This window comes from Channa argus, chromosome 24 (genome assembly GCF_033026475.1).
Source record: "Channa argus isolate prfri chromosome 24, Channa argus male v1.0, whole genome shotgun sequence".
NCBI lineage: Eukaryota > Metazoa > Chordata > Actinopteri > Anabantiformes > Channidae > Channa > Channa argus.
The window spans coordinates 4,914,778-4,930,521 of record NC_090220.1 but is presented as its reverse complement, the minus strand read 5'-3'; the positions used below and the strand labels follow the sequence as shown (position 1 = coordinate 4,930,521).

Below are 15,744 nucleotides of genomic sequence, written 5' to 3'. Positions count from 1 at the left end.
ATCACACAATTTCCTTTCCTTTAAATTTACTTCCTTTTTTCACAGTACACACAGGCCTTCAAATAGCCAGACGGTTACTTTTGTCACTGAATGACATAAAGAAATGAATCACCCAAATGTTTAGCACGGCAGCCAAACTTTCTGTCTCTAAGGGGCTGGTGCTACTTCATCCAAAGTGCTTCTTAACTTTTAAAATGAATATGCTTTTCAAGCTTAATCTATAAACTTTAAATCACTGCACAACAATTCAATCCCAGATATACGGCGCCTTGGAAAAGTAATATACTTATTGAAATTTTCCACATTTTGTCACGTTACTACCACAAATATAAATGTATTTTATTGGGATTTAATGTGATAGACAAATACAAAGTGGGACTAATTGTGAAGTGAAAGGAAAGATAAATGGTTTTCAAAATGGTTTACAAATAATTATCTATTTTCAGTGGGGATTGTGTGTTCAGGGTGACGTGCAGTGTTAGGCTTTAGCGTTTTGCATTTAGGCCAAAAAGTTAAATTTTGCTCTTATCTGACCAGAGCACCTTTTTCCACATGTTTGATTCTTATTTCTTTATTTCAACAATGGCTTTGTTCTTGCCACTCTTCCATAAAGGCCAGATTTGTGGAGTGCATGACTAAGAGTTGTCCTGTGGACAGATTCTCCATCCTGAGCTGTGGATCTCTGCAGCTCCTCCAGATTTTACCATGGGCCTCTTGGCTGCTTCTCTGGTAAACGCTCTCCTTCCCCGACCTGTCAGTTTAAGTGGATGAACATATCTTGGTAGGTTTGCAGTTGTTCTGTACTTTTTAAATTATCGTATGATAGCGCTCCGTGAGATCTTCAGAAACCTCTGAGGGCATCGCAGAACAGCTATATTTTAACTGAGATTAAAATTACACACAGGTGGACTCTATTTACTAATTAGGTGACTTCTGAAGGCTATTGGTTCCACTGGAGTTAGTTAGTTAGTGGTTTCAAATTAAAGGGGGCTGAATACAAATGCATGACACACTTTTCAGATAATTATTACATAACATTTTGAGAACCACTTATCATTTTCCTTGCACTTTTAGATACTAATTTGTGTGGGTCTATCACATAAAATCCCAACAAAAAACATTTAAATTTGTGGTTATAATGTGACTAAATTTGGAAAATTTCAATGAAGTGAATACTTCAATATATTTCAAAGAGTGAATACTTTTGCAAAACACTAATCCTTGATAAGATGTCAAAATAAACGGTAGGACTACAATACCAGTAAATACAACATTGTGTGATGTTGTGTGACCAATTTATTTCATTTCCTTATCACGTCGCTTTACAAAGGGGTGAACTAATGACCTTCTGACAAAAAACATCTGCCTATCAACTGTAGTCATTTTAACAAGATGCTAAGTGAATGAATCAATATATGACTGGTAATATTAAAAACAGTAATTTCATGTCACAACTGTAATTACATCTAACTCTAGGCAACAATAAAAAGGAAGGTGTTGAAAAAGAGCACAGGTGTCAGAGTCACCTACAGGGTCCCTGTATCACACAAAGTTAAATTAGTCACATACACAATTAGTCAATCAATCAAATTGAATCAGAAATACTTGTTACATGGCTGAAGGTTGATCTGTAGCTGCACTCATCAGTTCAATTGAGTCTGTATTTCAATAATTAGGTAGTGTTGGAACAATAAACGTTTGATTGTTGCGGTCTTAAACAATAATAATCAATACAGTTCCCAAAGGGGAGCAAATCTGGTAGGCACACTGGGAGTCTCTACCGGATTATGAGTCTCATTCAAAGTCTGTCACAAAGGACCATCGATACACCGACAGCGGAGTCTGCGTTCTGTCCATATACCAAAGGCTGAGGAAACACCTTCTCCAATTCCTGCCTTAACACCTCATTACGAGCGAGTGCACTCCCAGTGCCCACAATCCTGTTGACCCCTCCCTGCTGCAGATGCTTTGCAGTCATCATGGAGGAAATGTTGTCCAGGACTCCGCGGCACAATGCCCTGGTCACATGACCCAGAGACAGATTGGTGGCAGAGATGTTGGTTACTTGACCAAGGCAAGAAGGGTTGTGTCTCTCCCCCAGAATGGTAGGACTCACCCTCATGTCACTTGTTTCCTGGCTCATGGCACAACCAATCAGCTTCTCGTACACACATGAATTACTCATGTCTGCACCTGTGTGGGATGGAAAGGAGCATTTAAATATGTAAATGGTAAATGGTCTGCACTTATATAGCACTTTTCTACCTCAAAGCACTTTACACTGCTTCTTATTCACCCATTCGCACTCACAATCACACACACATTCATACACTGGTGGGGGAGCTGCTCTGCAGCTGGCCAACACTCACCAGGAGCAACTAAGTTGGGGTTCAGTGTCTTGCTCAAGGACACTTCGACATGTGACCGGAGGAGCCGGGGATTGAACCAACAACTGTGAGATTGGTGGACAACCGCTCTACCTTCCTGCGCCACAGTCACTGAAACACATTTGATTGGAATGATCTGTGTGTCATTTCTGCATCACTGATGCTGCAAACACTAACTCTCTTTCTGTGGTCAGTGGAGCAAAAACAAGCCCTCACTTTGCTTATTGTGGCTTGAATTTTGTCTCCATGGGTTAATTAACTTGACATGCACTTTAAAATTGGCTCTGCAGAAAATTACTGGAGGGTCACTCTTTCCTCATATGAACACTGCCCTCTCCAGGCTGTCATTGGACTTTCAGTCATTCATCATCGAAAAGTGCCTTGATCACGGATTCACTTCCGGAGCAGCAACTACACCAGTTTGTCTCTCTTTCATGTGTGTAAGAAAGACTAAAGAGACACACACCAAGATCTTTCATCCAGGAAGTGAGCATCTCAACAAAAGTGCCAAGCACGTTCCCGCCATTCAGTGATGCAGCCACAGCCAAATACGAGGAGTCAAAGTAGGGAAAGTAGGTGATGGAGGAGGCAGGCTGAGGACAATCTGGAGGTTTGAAGTCAGCTGGCATGGCAAAGGTGAGCTGGGCAGAGGTGCTTATGTTCAGAACTGGAAAATTGGGAGAAAGAGAAAAGAGTATGTGGCCAACAAACATGAGCTGCAAAGGACACTGATGGTGGGATTAAACCTAATGCATAATACAGAGTCAACTATAGTAAATGGAAGCACAACCACTGGTGCATTAAGAAATAAATCTAAGTCATTATGGGGCAATTAGATGCTGCAGCTTTAATGGGTTCTTGCCATTGAATGAGTGCATTAGGTTTGATCCCATGCTGAGGGGAAATGCCTGGATTTCCTGTTTCACCTGCATCTGTCCGTGCACTCACGCAGGAGTAGACAGAGCACTGGAAATCTCCCAGCGCGGCCCCTACTGGCGTACCAGCAGGAATATTGTGCCATTCAGAGCATGTCTGTCCCGCCAAAGAACCAGATGGCACACACTGTGGAAGAAGGTGCAATGGGAAGCCGGCGCTTCTCAGACTGGAGCATACACACACACACACACACACACACACACAGAGTGGCTTGTTATGTGGGTTACATATAACTGCTGCTATAAGCCTGTATTAATGTAGAAGTTTTAAATGTGTGCAATTTAATTAACACCAAACATGCACCAACCACCACAATCAGAACACTGATCAAGCATTTAGCACTTTAGCTGTATCTTATCATGACAATTCTCTTTTAAGCACTTTACATACATGTCTACATTCCACTGGTTGGATGAAGTGTTGAAGAAACCCCAGCTGGCTGCATTCTGAGGCGTCATCACACACCCATCCAAACCACACAGCATGGACACCACATAGTCCTGGATGGTTCCTGCAACGTTGAAGTCCCTAAGGAACTCAGGCCTGCAGTGAAAACACACAGCTTTAGATTTTACCACCATTTGAAAACAAAACAAAATAGCAAGCGGTTCAGGCATCTTTACATGGGGTTTTAAAAAGTTTCAAAAACACTGGATGCTGACCTATTTCTCATGTACCAGAAAATTGTTGTACAACCAAACCCTGTGGCTACACTGAGATGTGAGTCTGGTTTTGGAAGAGAGGACAGGAAGTCATTGCTGCATCGTCCATCCTGCCAGGTGATCAGTTGACTGGTGTCTTTGGCTGTGTAGAAGTCGTTTTTGGACCAATCACAACCTATATGGGGCAAAAGACATGAAAAAGACAGCAGCCTATTTATTTATTTTTTCTTTGTATCCTTTCAGCTTATCCCGTGAGTTCAGGGTCGCCACAGTGGATCATTGTCCGCATGTTGATTTGGCACAGTTTTTATGCCTGATGCCCTTCCTGACGCAACCCCCCCAATTTCTACTGGGCTTGGTTCAGCCCCAGCCCAAATAAAATTAATAATGTCAAAAACATTCCAGCAGAACCTTCTTTTTAATAAACCTTTTTAACATATTTTTGGGATGCAATCACCAGAGGGCGACAATGTTTATCTTACAGTTTTTCTCCATTGCTTTGACACAAGTTTTATTCCACACTCAAATTACAAGGGTTTATCACTTAGCATAGAAACAGCTCAAGTTTGAACTGAAGGAGTGTCAAACACATTATATTCTCAGGATAAGAGAATTTCATTTGGTAATTTACTCATAGTCCTGGGGGTCTTAATCTTTGTCCACAAGGATCCCTGCTCACCTTGTTTTCTAACTAACTGTGCACTACCAACTTCCAATTATCTGCAACAGGTGTGTTCAGTCAATCAGAAGCTGGAAGATAATATTATAATAATAATAATAATATCTTCCCCCACCACACTCATCTCAGATGGTATATCCCAGCTTCGCATTGCAGGATTAGTTAGAAACCAAGCAAAGCAGGGGTCCTTAAGGACCTGGATTGAGTTATCCTGACAACAATGCTAATCTCAGGATCACACACAAAATTATTAATAATAATTCAATGACGATCCCCTGCAGATAAATGATTAAAAAGCCTCTAAATCCAGACTGTGCCAATGTAGAGGCCACAACATTATGAGCCCAAACACAGTGAGCTCCCATATGAAACCCTTCACTTTTAACTCAACTGAATGTGTAAATATTGTGTAATGTAACAAATTGTGGTTATTCGAAAATTGTACTAAAGAAGAAGTTTGTGGTACTATCAATTTTATATTAGTTTTACTTATTAGTTACAAGTTACTTTGATAATGTAGATTCTTCCTGGAGTTGTTTTTGTCCTTTCAGCTTATCCCGTGAGTTCAGGGTTGTCACAGCGGATCATCCGCATGTTGCTTTGGCAAAGTTTTTACGCCGGATGCCCTTCCTGACACAACCCTCCTCAATTTCTACCGGGCTTGGACCAGCACTTATAATTAACTTATGAACTGTGGTTTATTATTACAAATGAAACCACCCGGCAGAGCATGATGTGGTTAAACTTAGCTCCACTTTTACCAGCTCCAACCTTAGTGATGTTTACACTTCAGTTCATCAAAAAGTATAATGCACTAATGTAATGAATAGTTTTGATACTTTCAGTATATATTTGTATGCTACTATATTTGTATGCTTTCACATTGATGCTTTTGTAAAAATGAACTTTGCAAATGCAGGATTTCGGTTATACCAGAGTTCTTATGGTATGGTAACGGTACTTCAAGACTTTACTTCAAGATCTGAGCATGTCTTTCACCTCAGCTCAATAATGCAAGGACCAAGGATCAAATTAAATGTTTGTCACCTGTTACCTGGTGTTTTTGTTCCATACCAAGCTGCTTGGTGTGATTGTTCTTTCTCACTATTTTTACCTTTGAAACTTTGTTTGCAGCATCAATGAAATACGTCCACTATAAACATTTTCTGCTTTAAAACATTTTGTTTTCTTGAGATCTCCCTACATTATCATTTTCTAATGCTAATGCTTCAGTTCAACAGTTACTAATTAAAAAGGCCTGAACATTTTTAATTTCTTCAGAAACCTTATTTATGAAGCACAAATCTGGTCTTCACTTGTACCTTCATGTATTGGATAAATGGATGAAAATATCTGGTTTGTTTACTTCTCCTACAGCTCATGTATAACAGATCCGTGGTCTGTGCCACTCGTACCGCTTTTCGCTTTCCAGAATAAGACCCCGTGCATCTGTCCGGACAATCCGACACTGACAACTTGCTGCAGTTTGTCTCTGGGCAACAGGCCAACGCAGCGGTTCAGTGTGTCTATAATCAGACCAGTATCCTGCTCTTTCGCCTGCAGCACAAGAACACGTAGAGAGATTACATACAGGACACACACATTCAGCAATGAGCTAAAGAGTCAAGTTAAACACACCTTTATCCCGATACTGTCGATCAGATCGGACGCAGTAGGCAAAGTATGACTTGCAACCACAGCTCTGGAGCCAGTTTCTAATAAAACGGCTTTTACCGAAGTTGTGCCTACGTCTAGACCCAGGATGTATGAAGACATAACTGCTGACGGCCCTGTGTGCAGTGGCAAAGTCTGCACAGTTCGACGACATAAGTCAAAATGGCTGCGTTCACTTACAATGAGGAAACCCGGGATTTCACCGCTTAACTGTAGTAAAAAAACAAAAAACAAAACTCCCTGTCAATTTAGCTTCTTTGCTGCTCAACCATTTTGACATAGTAATTTTGACATTTTGACACAGTGACCTTTTTCTCTACTTGTCCCAATAACATTGAAAAGGTCTTTATTAGTCACTTAGCATAACACCTCTTCAAGTTCTTTCTGATTTCTAAAATTTGCTGTAGCTCCGTTCTCATTGTCTACATTTTAACTTATAACTTTTAACACTGACAATAACTATAAAACAACTTTTTTCCTACACTTCATTCAGGTGGATGTTCTCTGTGAGATTCTTTGTTGATTGTCTGTTTGAATATGATGTTGCTCCGTGGGTTCTTTTTTAATGTATTACTTATACATTAAACGATCATTATAGGAAGACACATATAAGAAAAAATGTTACTCATGCTACAGGTAAAGATACATTATGTATGTGAAGTTTGGTAACATAAAGGTCACACATGAGCGCAGATATAGGCTGAATTTATCTTTACATTCTATTATGTTGAACCATTTATAAAACAATGTATTTCTAGTTAATGCAACATTGAAACTGAACTATTTTTTAATTAACTACAAGTTAATTGCAACACTAACAGCTGGAGTAACTTTCCTGTTGTTTTTATTTTACATTCCATAAAAATCAGTTTTGGTTGGGTGCGTGGTGAAGCTAAAAAAAAAATGAAATAACGCATGCACCTGTATGTTACAGTGTCGTGCGTCAAGAGGGTGATACATTTTTTAAGCGGAGATAAAACGTTTTCTCTTTTATGATTTTAAATTTACCATTCTTTAATGAACCTAGAACGCACCACGTCGTCGCTTCCTGTGTGATGATTAACATGATCCCACAGTGCATTGCGTAGGAACATGGCTGACTTTGGATTGGGAGCGTCTTCTAAATGAGAATGAATGTGCCTTTTCTGTGTCATAACCTCTGATATTACTCACATACAAGGTGATATCCAAGTTTGTGAGGTAACTTTTACAGATTATGTTTTTGTAATCGAACTGGGAGACGTCGAAGAATCCTTGCTTTCATCTCCGGTGAGAACATGCTTCTAGTTAACGTCAGTGAGCACAATGAAAAGCTAACATTGCTAGTTACGATGTTAGCATTGAAGTTAATGTGCTGTTCAGCTCAGTTCATTACTGTAGCAAAGCTTCAAGTGAATGTTAGCTAACACTAACACTAGGATGGTTCATTGTGGTCAGTAGCCAAGCTAATGTCGAACTTTAAGTTAATAGTTTACTAGTTAAATGCATTAACATCAAATGCCATAAAGCCTGTTAAAATCAGAAATCAGTGCAAGCTTTCAAACACGTGACAGCAAGTACTAATATCCCATTGTAAAAACTGTTAGATAAATTCGTGTTAAACATGCATTATAATAAAAAGGTTAGTATTAGGATAAAAACTAGGTATTACTCAGTAAAAGGGGCCTTTACAATGTCATGTATTTGTATTATTATTAATAATAATACTGATACAATAATGTATAAGCAGCATATTTTTTCATTATCTGGGTGGTAAACTACTTTTTCACTCGTGTGGAAATGTTGTGACTAGGGTGGCAAGCTGGTTTTTTACTGGTGGTTAACAGCAACCAATACAACATAATGTGAAAAAAATGTATTAGCTCAAAATGAAATAATGCACATTACAAGTGCTGTAAAACTGTACTTGTGTTAAATATTTTGGATTTCTATTGTAAACATGCCTACATTTCTCATTAGAGCAGCATCTTCCTGTGAAAGCTGACCAGAGTCAACATGGCAGGAGTTGTAGCCAAGCGGGAGGGACCACAGTTCATCAGTGAAGTTGCTGTCAGAGGCAATGCTGCTGTGCTGGACTACTGTCGCACCTCTGTGTCTGCTCTGTCTGGAGCAACGGCTGGCATCCTGGGGTTGACAGGACTGTATGGCTTCATTTTTTATTTCCTATCCTCGTTTCTCCTCTCTCTGCTGCTCATACTCAAGGCTGGACGGCGGTGGAATAAATTCTTTAAGTCACGTCGACTTCTCTTCACTGGAGGCCTTGTTGGAGGTCTTTTTACCTATGTCCTGTTCTGGACTTTCCTCTACGGAATGGTGCATGTATACTAAAACAATATACCACACATTACTATTCATTATTTGTGTCTAATGCAACATAATTATACTGTCTGTCCTGCTGTTTGTAGGTAACCCCTTTGTGAGACTTGATTCTTCCAAAATGTACGTTTAATATATTGGATAACGTGTCAATAATTACCGTACACAGAATAAACTTTCCTCCTTTTCGTCTTACCTTCAACTATCAACTTAATTAACCTCTAACTTCTCTGTGCTCAGTACCATATATTCTAGAGTAAGAGTCACAGTTACTATAATGTAGATTGTCGTGTAACATAGATGAACACAGACTGCATCTTTTATGAGGTGTGGCATTATATTTCATGTACAATAGTGTGGTCAGATTATAACAAATGTGATGGTTTGAATAAATACAGCTACAAATTGTTTGTAGACATCAAGTTTGTCAGGCATTGTCACTTGTTGACAAATATGTTTCAAACAGTGAAGAATATTGAATAAATAGAAACAGGAAAAGGAGTTCTTGCCCTCCAGTGTCCATTTGTCCCGCACATAAGTAGTAAACCAGCTATCCACTTGCTGTAAGCTAAGCACATGACATACTGCATTCTACAGCTTCAAGTGAATTGTGAACACAATTGTACTGTAGCGTTGCATTGCAGATATAAAAGTCACGATCAGGACAGTCCACTCCACATGCAGCAGGAAACACATTAGCAATTTAACAGTATGTTCAAATAATTAGGTACGTCCAAATGAAAGACCCTCAACATATTTTATTAATAATTTCTGCTATTACCTGTTATTGCTTTTATAAGGTATTTTAATTTGTTCATTTTTTAGTTTAAATGTTAAACATTTTTATTCAGTTAATCTATCAGGTCCAGTTTTCTGGGATGTTTGTATTTCTGCCCACTAAGTAGCCAAAAACAAATGGAAACAATGCTTTGTAAGCATGTTCAAAAGCTAACAGTGTTGATTTTATGACTTCAAAGTGAGATTTCTTTGCATTTGTAAAGCAGAAACTTAAAAATATTTCGCAATTCACTTAAAGTCTTAGATAAAATACGTTGTTATTCTGTTAACTGCATCACCATGATCACAGAAGTCTTGCCTTGTATATGGACCTGTTGTAATCTTCCACATTTCACCTTTGATTTCTGAACCAGCAACTTGTCATTTCTACACCAATGTCTTGGCTCTACTTGCATAGTACAGAATATAACCATTCTTCTGGGCCAGCATTGCTTCAGTAACTGTCATTCCAGTGAACAAGAAGTGCAGTGTGACTTTGGTGCCACCCTCTGCAACGTAACTAGAACCACTGCTGTGCCTGTAAACTTAATTGTATGATGAGAAAGTCATGTGATTTCTTGACTCTGCACTTTGGGGAGAGCGAATAGCAGCATATCGCTGTCCTGTGTTACGTGGAATTGTGGGACCACGGCTTTCAGCCACATCCAACTGCTGGCCTGCAGTGGGAGAAGATCCCTGAGTGGGTTCAGTTCCCTCTGGCTTTTTCACAGAGTTACCAGCCTCTTTCTCTTCAGCTGATTTCCTGCATTTCCTTTCCCTGGGTCCTGGCTTCCCATCCTTGGCTTTGGTCCGTTCTTTCCTGGTACATACAGTATGAATAGATGTGCCAATGAAGGAGACAATCAAGGTTTGGAAAATAATTAATTTAAAAGCTGCATCATTAAAGTATGTGATCATTGTGAGTCATACTTGAAATTGATGATTTCAAACTTCCTCTCTCTGTAGAAGGAGCTTGTGTTCATCATGTACAGTAGTATCATATCACATGCAAAGGCTCCCTGAAAGAAAAGATAAACAACCTGATGCACTAATTTATCCACAAACACATCAGCATTATATTTTACTAAATTACTTACTGCACCCAGCAGAGCAACACCAGAGCCAATGGCAATTATCGTAGGAATAATATTGAATTTCCCGGCCTGCAAAACAAGTACAGACATTTACTGCAAGTTTATTACTAGAATCCTGTACCTATCTGCTCATATCACTGCTGTACCTGGCCAGTGGTCATTATATCAAAGCGAATTCCATACACTTTATACAAAGTGCGATAGGTTTCACCATTTTGATCCTTGTAATACCGGGCATATCTGTAGGACATAAAGCAGTGGATTTAAAGTATAAAGGATGGAAATAACGCAGCTCAGAGACAGACCGCAAAGTGGGAGAGGCTGCCGACAAATGTATTAAATAAATGAAGACATACCTGAAGTTGTATCCTGATGTGGTGGAGTTGTTCTTGCTCATACCTAAACGGGTAAAGCTGTACTGTGGATTACACTGTGAAGAGTCCTTATCAAGGTCACAGTTCCACTCAATAAGAATACCAACAGACCCACCCTGATGGATTAAAACAAAGACTTGAACAATAGTAAGAACAATAATAATCAATAAAGAATATATAAGTTCATAACACATTGCACGGTGTTGCTCTCATCACATGCTGTATACACAAATCAATCAATGAAAAGGTTTTCACATGCAATTTACAGGAAGATACTAATTTGCAAGTTTTATTTATAAGGCAGTTAGTCTCAGAGCCTTGGTGTCCTCATTAATTCAGCTCCCTCACATGAGGACAACTAATATGTCTCGTCTTCATTTGTCTTACTGATCTTAAGTACAGTTTGGAGTCTTTGAAGTTGTAACATCAAAGTGAACATTAAAAAATTAAAGCAACGATCGTAGAGTCTCTAAAACTCCAAAATGAACGTCCCTTCATAAAACCATACTATAAATCCCAAGTGGAATTTTGTTAGTTACTGGGTGTAAACAGGATGTCTGCTAGGAGAAAACGTGACAGTGACATTGAATCTAGAGCTGGGATGGGTTTGTTGCAGATCCGTTTGTCTTCCTCCAGTTACCAAAGAAGTGTTTCCAACCCCACAGTCTTCTCAAGAAATCTACCACTGTACTGTGACGACAAGAAACTATTACATGCTTTTGCTATTTAAATTCTCTTCAAGACTGCCACCATACCTCTTTTTTTAAATAATAGGCTTAATCTTTTTTAATCCCTTTTTTCTTTCAACAGGAAGCAGAAGTGTGTTCTTATACAGATTTTGTTGCCATCATGAGAAGCAAAATGGATTTCACTAATTACCAAATGCCAATTATGCCTTATAATCAAATGACTGTAAGGAAGTCAGGAAGTGAAATCTCCATTATCACTCCCATGTGCAATTGTAATTGGCGTTTTATTACACACTGTACCTTAACAGCCATGTCTTGAAAATCATGTCCAGTCCAGCTGACCAGATCTCCAAGGCGGAAGATGGGGCAGTAATGATGTTTCTCTCTGTCATAGGAGCAATTCTTCAGGTAGTTGCTATCAGAGGTTTCTAAGACATTGGACCTAAGGATAAGACACGAGGTCAGATTTTCAAGATATATGGAAAACCAATTGCATTTTTTCATTAAAAGGGCAATTTTCTGATCCAGAGACAGAAATATTTAAGGAAAAATAAAGATGAAGTTACCACACACTCTAGATATTCAGAATTTGTCAGTATATACAGGATTGATCTTCTATTGAATGAATTTGAGCTTAAAAACTAGAAAGACTTCGGCTTTGTTTCCCTCTACAGCAACAGCCTATAATGTATGTGAATGATTATCAAAGCACACCTTCACCATATGTGTCACACTGAGTAACTTTGTTGCCATCTAATCTCTGTTAAGCAATAAATATCAAGATCACAGAGCAAACATAAAAGAGACGAGTGTAATTAGAATAGGAGCCTGACAACTCTTTACTTTCCCGCTGGGCTTGTTTCACAGACGACAGCAAAGAGGGCAGTACCCCAAATGAGCTGACACCTGTCCAGGGCAAGGCCTGCTGTCAAGGACGTCTCAGATGACCATTTCACTGTCTCACTGACTCCATTGCACAGGCTGGTATAAATAGTAGGTTCTCTGCACCCTAAAGCTATTTAAAGCAGCCACTGAAACACGTATATCCCTCGGTTCGCTCTGCCATCTACATCATGATGCCATACGCACACCAGCAATTAGCATCACTCACTTGGAGTATTCAAACTTTGGAAATCGGATGAAATTCTTGATGTAGACAGTGAAGTTTTGTGCTTCACTCAGTAAGGGCTCTCTGGAAGAGAAAGAAACAGACAGCTGTATGAGAAAACAAACCAAAACAAAAGGAGCTGACGGGCTGTAAGAGTAATAAATAGAACCTGTGAAATATCTCAGTCCCTGTGAGGGATCAGAGTCAGTGTGAATGTCGTAGCACAAAATGGCAAATTTCCAAAGTCCTTTAAGAGAGGAGAGTTTCTCACGTGGGTCTCTTGCTGTGTTCAACAGGACACCAGGCATGAATCTCACAGGTCCCCGTGCTGTTTAAACACACCCCGGTCTTGATTCCTGACAGAGAGAGTAAACATTGTTGGCTTTATTCCAAGATAAGACATACCTTTGGTATTGTGTGTATTATGTGTGATTATACATCTGGAAGTATTATAGGGCCAAGGTTGAATTTAAAAATTAATTTAGGAATATTTTGTCAACACTAAGATTGAATAAAACTGAACTCATTGTCAATGATATTTCAAAATCACAATAATTGCACAATGTATCCATGTGGACCTCACAAACTTGAGGTTGGTAGAATTGTCTGTACCTTCGGATGAATATACAAACCTGTAACTGAGCTTAAAACTACTTAGGTTTCATTTCAAAAACTCCAGTGGTGCTCACCATGCCCAGCGATAACAGTCTCCCCCCTGATACAGTCATCATCACTCACACATCGTCCGTTCAGCACCTTGGAACTCTGTGAGAGAGAGTTTAAGATGTTGGTTGCAACGAAGATGATGCAATTCTGTGGACATGATAATCTGTAACAGTGTAACCTACAGTAATTTTCATGTGTTAATGTAGATTTCTGTTTTTAAATATTCCCTTTTTTTCTCTATACTCACCTCGGCACAAAATCCCAGTTTCTGGTTGGGGGTTTCAATGTAGTTAGTTACTATGAAGAAAACCTGCTCACCCTATCAAATAAAATTGGGACCAGACAATACAAACAGGAAGCCAACGGTTAAACAAATTACATGTCCCAGCAAGTTCAATATTAATCAAGCAGATGCTGACTGTAATCCTTACTTGACAGGAGCTCTGACACATATAGTAGTAGAGGATTGATTTTTTTAACACGAAAGGTTTACAATGAAACAATAGATAGGTAGATGGATAGAGATAGAAAGATCCTCACACTTGGTGGTATGACATAATCCTCAGGACTCCACAAGTAAAACTCTGTCTCAGAGGTGTTTGTCAGTGTAACACCTTTAATCTTGGTGATGACTGAGGTCTGGATGGCCTCCTCTCTCTCCTGGTACCCTTTCTTCACCACAAACACCCACCTGAGACATTCATGAGAACTTCAGAAATTATTTTGTTAGGTAAGAATATATTTAACGTCACCTCAGCATTACTATAGTATAGTCAATATGGATTTGACAGAAAGACCGATTACTTGTGATCCTGCCTACCTGATCATATCATGTGCTCTAAGTGTTTTCCTCAGCATGTGGCAGATAAAATTATAAATCTTAATGTGTAAATGTATCCTGGACTACATCACAGAATATTATATGCACCCCCCTATTCCCCAAAACCAAAACCAAAAACTATGCTGGACTATTTTGGACAAGTAAGGTACATATATTTATGTGCCAGTGGCATGGCTGCAAGTAATAAGTAAAATGCATAAAAATACCATGAAGCCTCACATATGATATGGCAATTAAATGCATTCACACAGGCATGAGCAGCCCTCCCTAAGCGCCAGTTCATGCCACACGGACAAATGTGAAGAGAACCATGGGGTAGCAGCCACACTGCAGCTAGTTCCTCCTAACTTTCATAAACAACTGAGGTCAAACCAGATTTGTTTTTAAACCCTCACCCAGATTTCCACATTTTACGCACACACAGGTTTGGGATTTGCAACCCCACCCCACCCCCCACTATATACAGTAAGACCCTGATGAATTCCCCAATTCAAAAACCTTTCCAAAACAGAAGAAAACCCATGTGACACTGTTACTTTAACAGCAACAAAGTAAAAACCCTGCACAAGTTAAACTATTTTTAACTTAAAGCCTACTGTCTCCCATGCAGGACAAGGGGACATGCAAACCGCCTCACCCGATTATGTAGCCAAGCACCGCCAGCTGGTAGAGTCTAAATAATATACCGATTTTCTTATTTTCGGCGATGACATATTTCTCTGTCTTGTAATTGAGGAGAGAGAAGAAGAATCCTCCCCAGCCTGCCATTCCTCCACCGGCACAGTGAACCCGAGTGAGAGAGCAGCTCGGCTGCTCCCAGCTCATATATACAGCTGCTGCACTTGTCAGGCCAATGAGAGCGGCCGCCACACACACTTTGTTCTGATCTCATGTCAATATTATGTTTAATGTTTGTGAAAGCCATAGTCACTGAAAGTGTTTCTCATTTTAAGCTTTCATATTTGTCAAAAGTTCTCTTTCCCGATGCATGGCCGACTGCCTATTTAGAGTTAGCACTGCAGAACATTCTCAATAGGTAACAACATTAATGCAGCACCCAGAGACTGAGAAACCTCAGCCTGTCAGGTAAATTTTCATGCACGAGATCTGTTTACTATCAAATTGCGGGAACTACATTACCCACAATGCAACTGTTGATCCAGCGAGCAGTTACTAGTGATGGGAAGTTCGGCTGTTTTCAGAGAGCCGGCTCTTTTGGCTCAGCTCCTAAAGAAGAGCCGGCTCTTTTGACTCCTGAGCGGCTCTTAATTTAGGATTGTTTTATAGGCCTTAATTTTACCACCTTTGCAAAACCTCATGGTTTGTTTGTTGAAAATCCTTTTATGTGCAGTGTTTTCATGAGAATCCTTATAATTGCCTGATTTTGTGCATTTATTCTGTTACAAAACCATTTTTTTGTTTCATATTTAATCAAACTTTTTATTGCACAAATTAACAACAAAACAGCAAATAAATCCACAGGGCACAGTTGCTCACACAGCACCACTTTGTCCTCTACTTGCCACACTTTTGCCACTCTT

General features: G+C 39.4%; 3 protein-coding genes across 6 annotated transcripts; 1 reads left to right on the top strand and 2 right to left on the bottom strand.

Annotated features, from left to right (window-relative positions):
• Positions 1-1,273: 1,273 nt before the first annotated feature.
• On the bottom strand, positions 1,274-6,519 carry shpk (sedoheptulokinase). Of its 2 annotated transcripts, XM_067494343.1 has the most exons (7): positions 6,303-6,511; positions 6,080-6,221; positions 3,986-4,160; positions 3,714-3,866; positions 3,314-3,489; positions 2,854-3,054; positions 1,274-2,193 (listed from the first exon to the last, which is right to left on the bottom strand). In XM_067494343.1, the coding sequence occupies exons 1-7, from the start codon at positions 6,438-6,440 to the stop codon at positions 1,799-1,801; spliced, it is 1,380 nt and encodes a 459-aa protein (XP_067350444.1). In that variant the 5' UTR covers positions 6,441-6,511; the 3' UTR covers positions 1,274-1,798. The 2 variants fall into 2 exon arrangements, with proteins under 2 accessions (XP_067350444.1, XP_067350445.1); XM_067494344.1 differs by lacking the exon at positions 6,080-6,221 and having other exon boundaries at positions 6,303-6,519.
• Positions 6,520-7,403: 884 nt separating this feature from the next.
• emc6 (ER membrane protein complex subunit 6) lies at positions 7,404-9,155 on the top strand. 2 transcript variants are annotated; one of them, XM_067494336.1, is made up of 2 exons: positions 7,404-7,607; positions 8,303-9,155. In XM_067494336.1, the coding sequence occupies exon 2, from the start codon at positions 8,334-8,336 to the stop codon at positions 8,664-8,666; it is 333 nt and encodes a 110-aa protein (XP_067350437.1). In that variant the 5' UTR covers positions 7,404-7,607; positions 8,303-8,333; the 3' UTR covers positions 8,667-9,155. The 2 variants fall into 2 exon arrangements, with proteins under 2 accessions (XP_067350437.1, XP_067350436.1); XM_067494335.1 differs by having other exon boundaries at positions 8,298-9,155.
• p2rx5 (purinergic receptor P2X, ligand-gated ion channel, 5) lies at positions 8,847-15,215 on the bottom strand. Of its 2 annotated transcripts, none has more exons than XM_067494331.1 (12): positions 14,841-15,215; positions 13,903-14,071; positions 13,610-13,681; positions 13,386-13,461; positions 12,968-13,052; positions 12,700-12,780; positions 11,889-12,030; positions 10,882-11,015; positions 10,672-10,765; positions 10,529-10,594; positions 10,362-10,450; positions 8,847-10,251 (listed from the first exon to the last, which is right to left on the bottom strand). In XM_067494331.1, the coding sequence occupies exons 1-12, from the start codon at positions 15,026-15,028 to the stop codon at positions 9,978-9,980; spliced, it is 1,470 nt and encodes a 489-aa protein (XP_067350432.1). In that variant the 5' UTR covers positions 15,029-15,215; the 3' UTR covers positions 8,847-9,977. The 2 variants fall into 2 exon arrangements, with proteins under 2 accessions (XP_067350432.1, XP_067350433.1); XM_067494332.1 differs by having other exon boundaries at positions 13,903-14,053; positions 14,841-15,200.
• Positions 15,216-15,744: the final 529 nt, after the last annotated feature.

Coding starts and splice junctions, on each gene's coding strand:
- shpk (XM_067494343.1), bottom strand. CDS start 6,440: ATGTCTTCATACATCCTGGGTCTAGACGTAGGCACAACTTCGGTAAAA. Junction 6,222..6,302: donor TCGACAGTATCGGGATAAAG/GTGTGTTTAACT, acceptor CTTGTGCTGCAG/GCGAAAGAGCAGGATACTGG. Junction 3,055..3,313: donor GAGTGCACGGACAGATGCAG/GTGAAACAGGAA, acceptor CCAATTTTCCAG/TTCTGAACATAAGCACCTCT.
- emc6 (XM_067494336.1), top strand. CDS start 8,334: ATGGCAGGAGTTGTAGCCAAGCGGGAGGGACCACAGTTCATCAGTGAA.
- p2rx5 (XM_067494331.1), bottom strand. CDS start 15,028: ATGAGCTGGGAGCAGCCGAGCTGCTCTCTCACTCGGGTTCACTGTGCC. Junction 13,462..13,609: donor AACTGGGATTTTGTGCCGAG/GTGAGTATAGAG, acceptor TCTCTCTCACAG/AGTTCCAAGGTGCTGAACGG. Junction 12,031..12,699: donor CCAAAGTTTGAATACTCCAA/GTGAGTGATGCT, acceptor TCTTATCCTTAG/GTCCAATGTCTTAGAAACCT.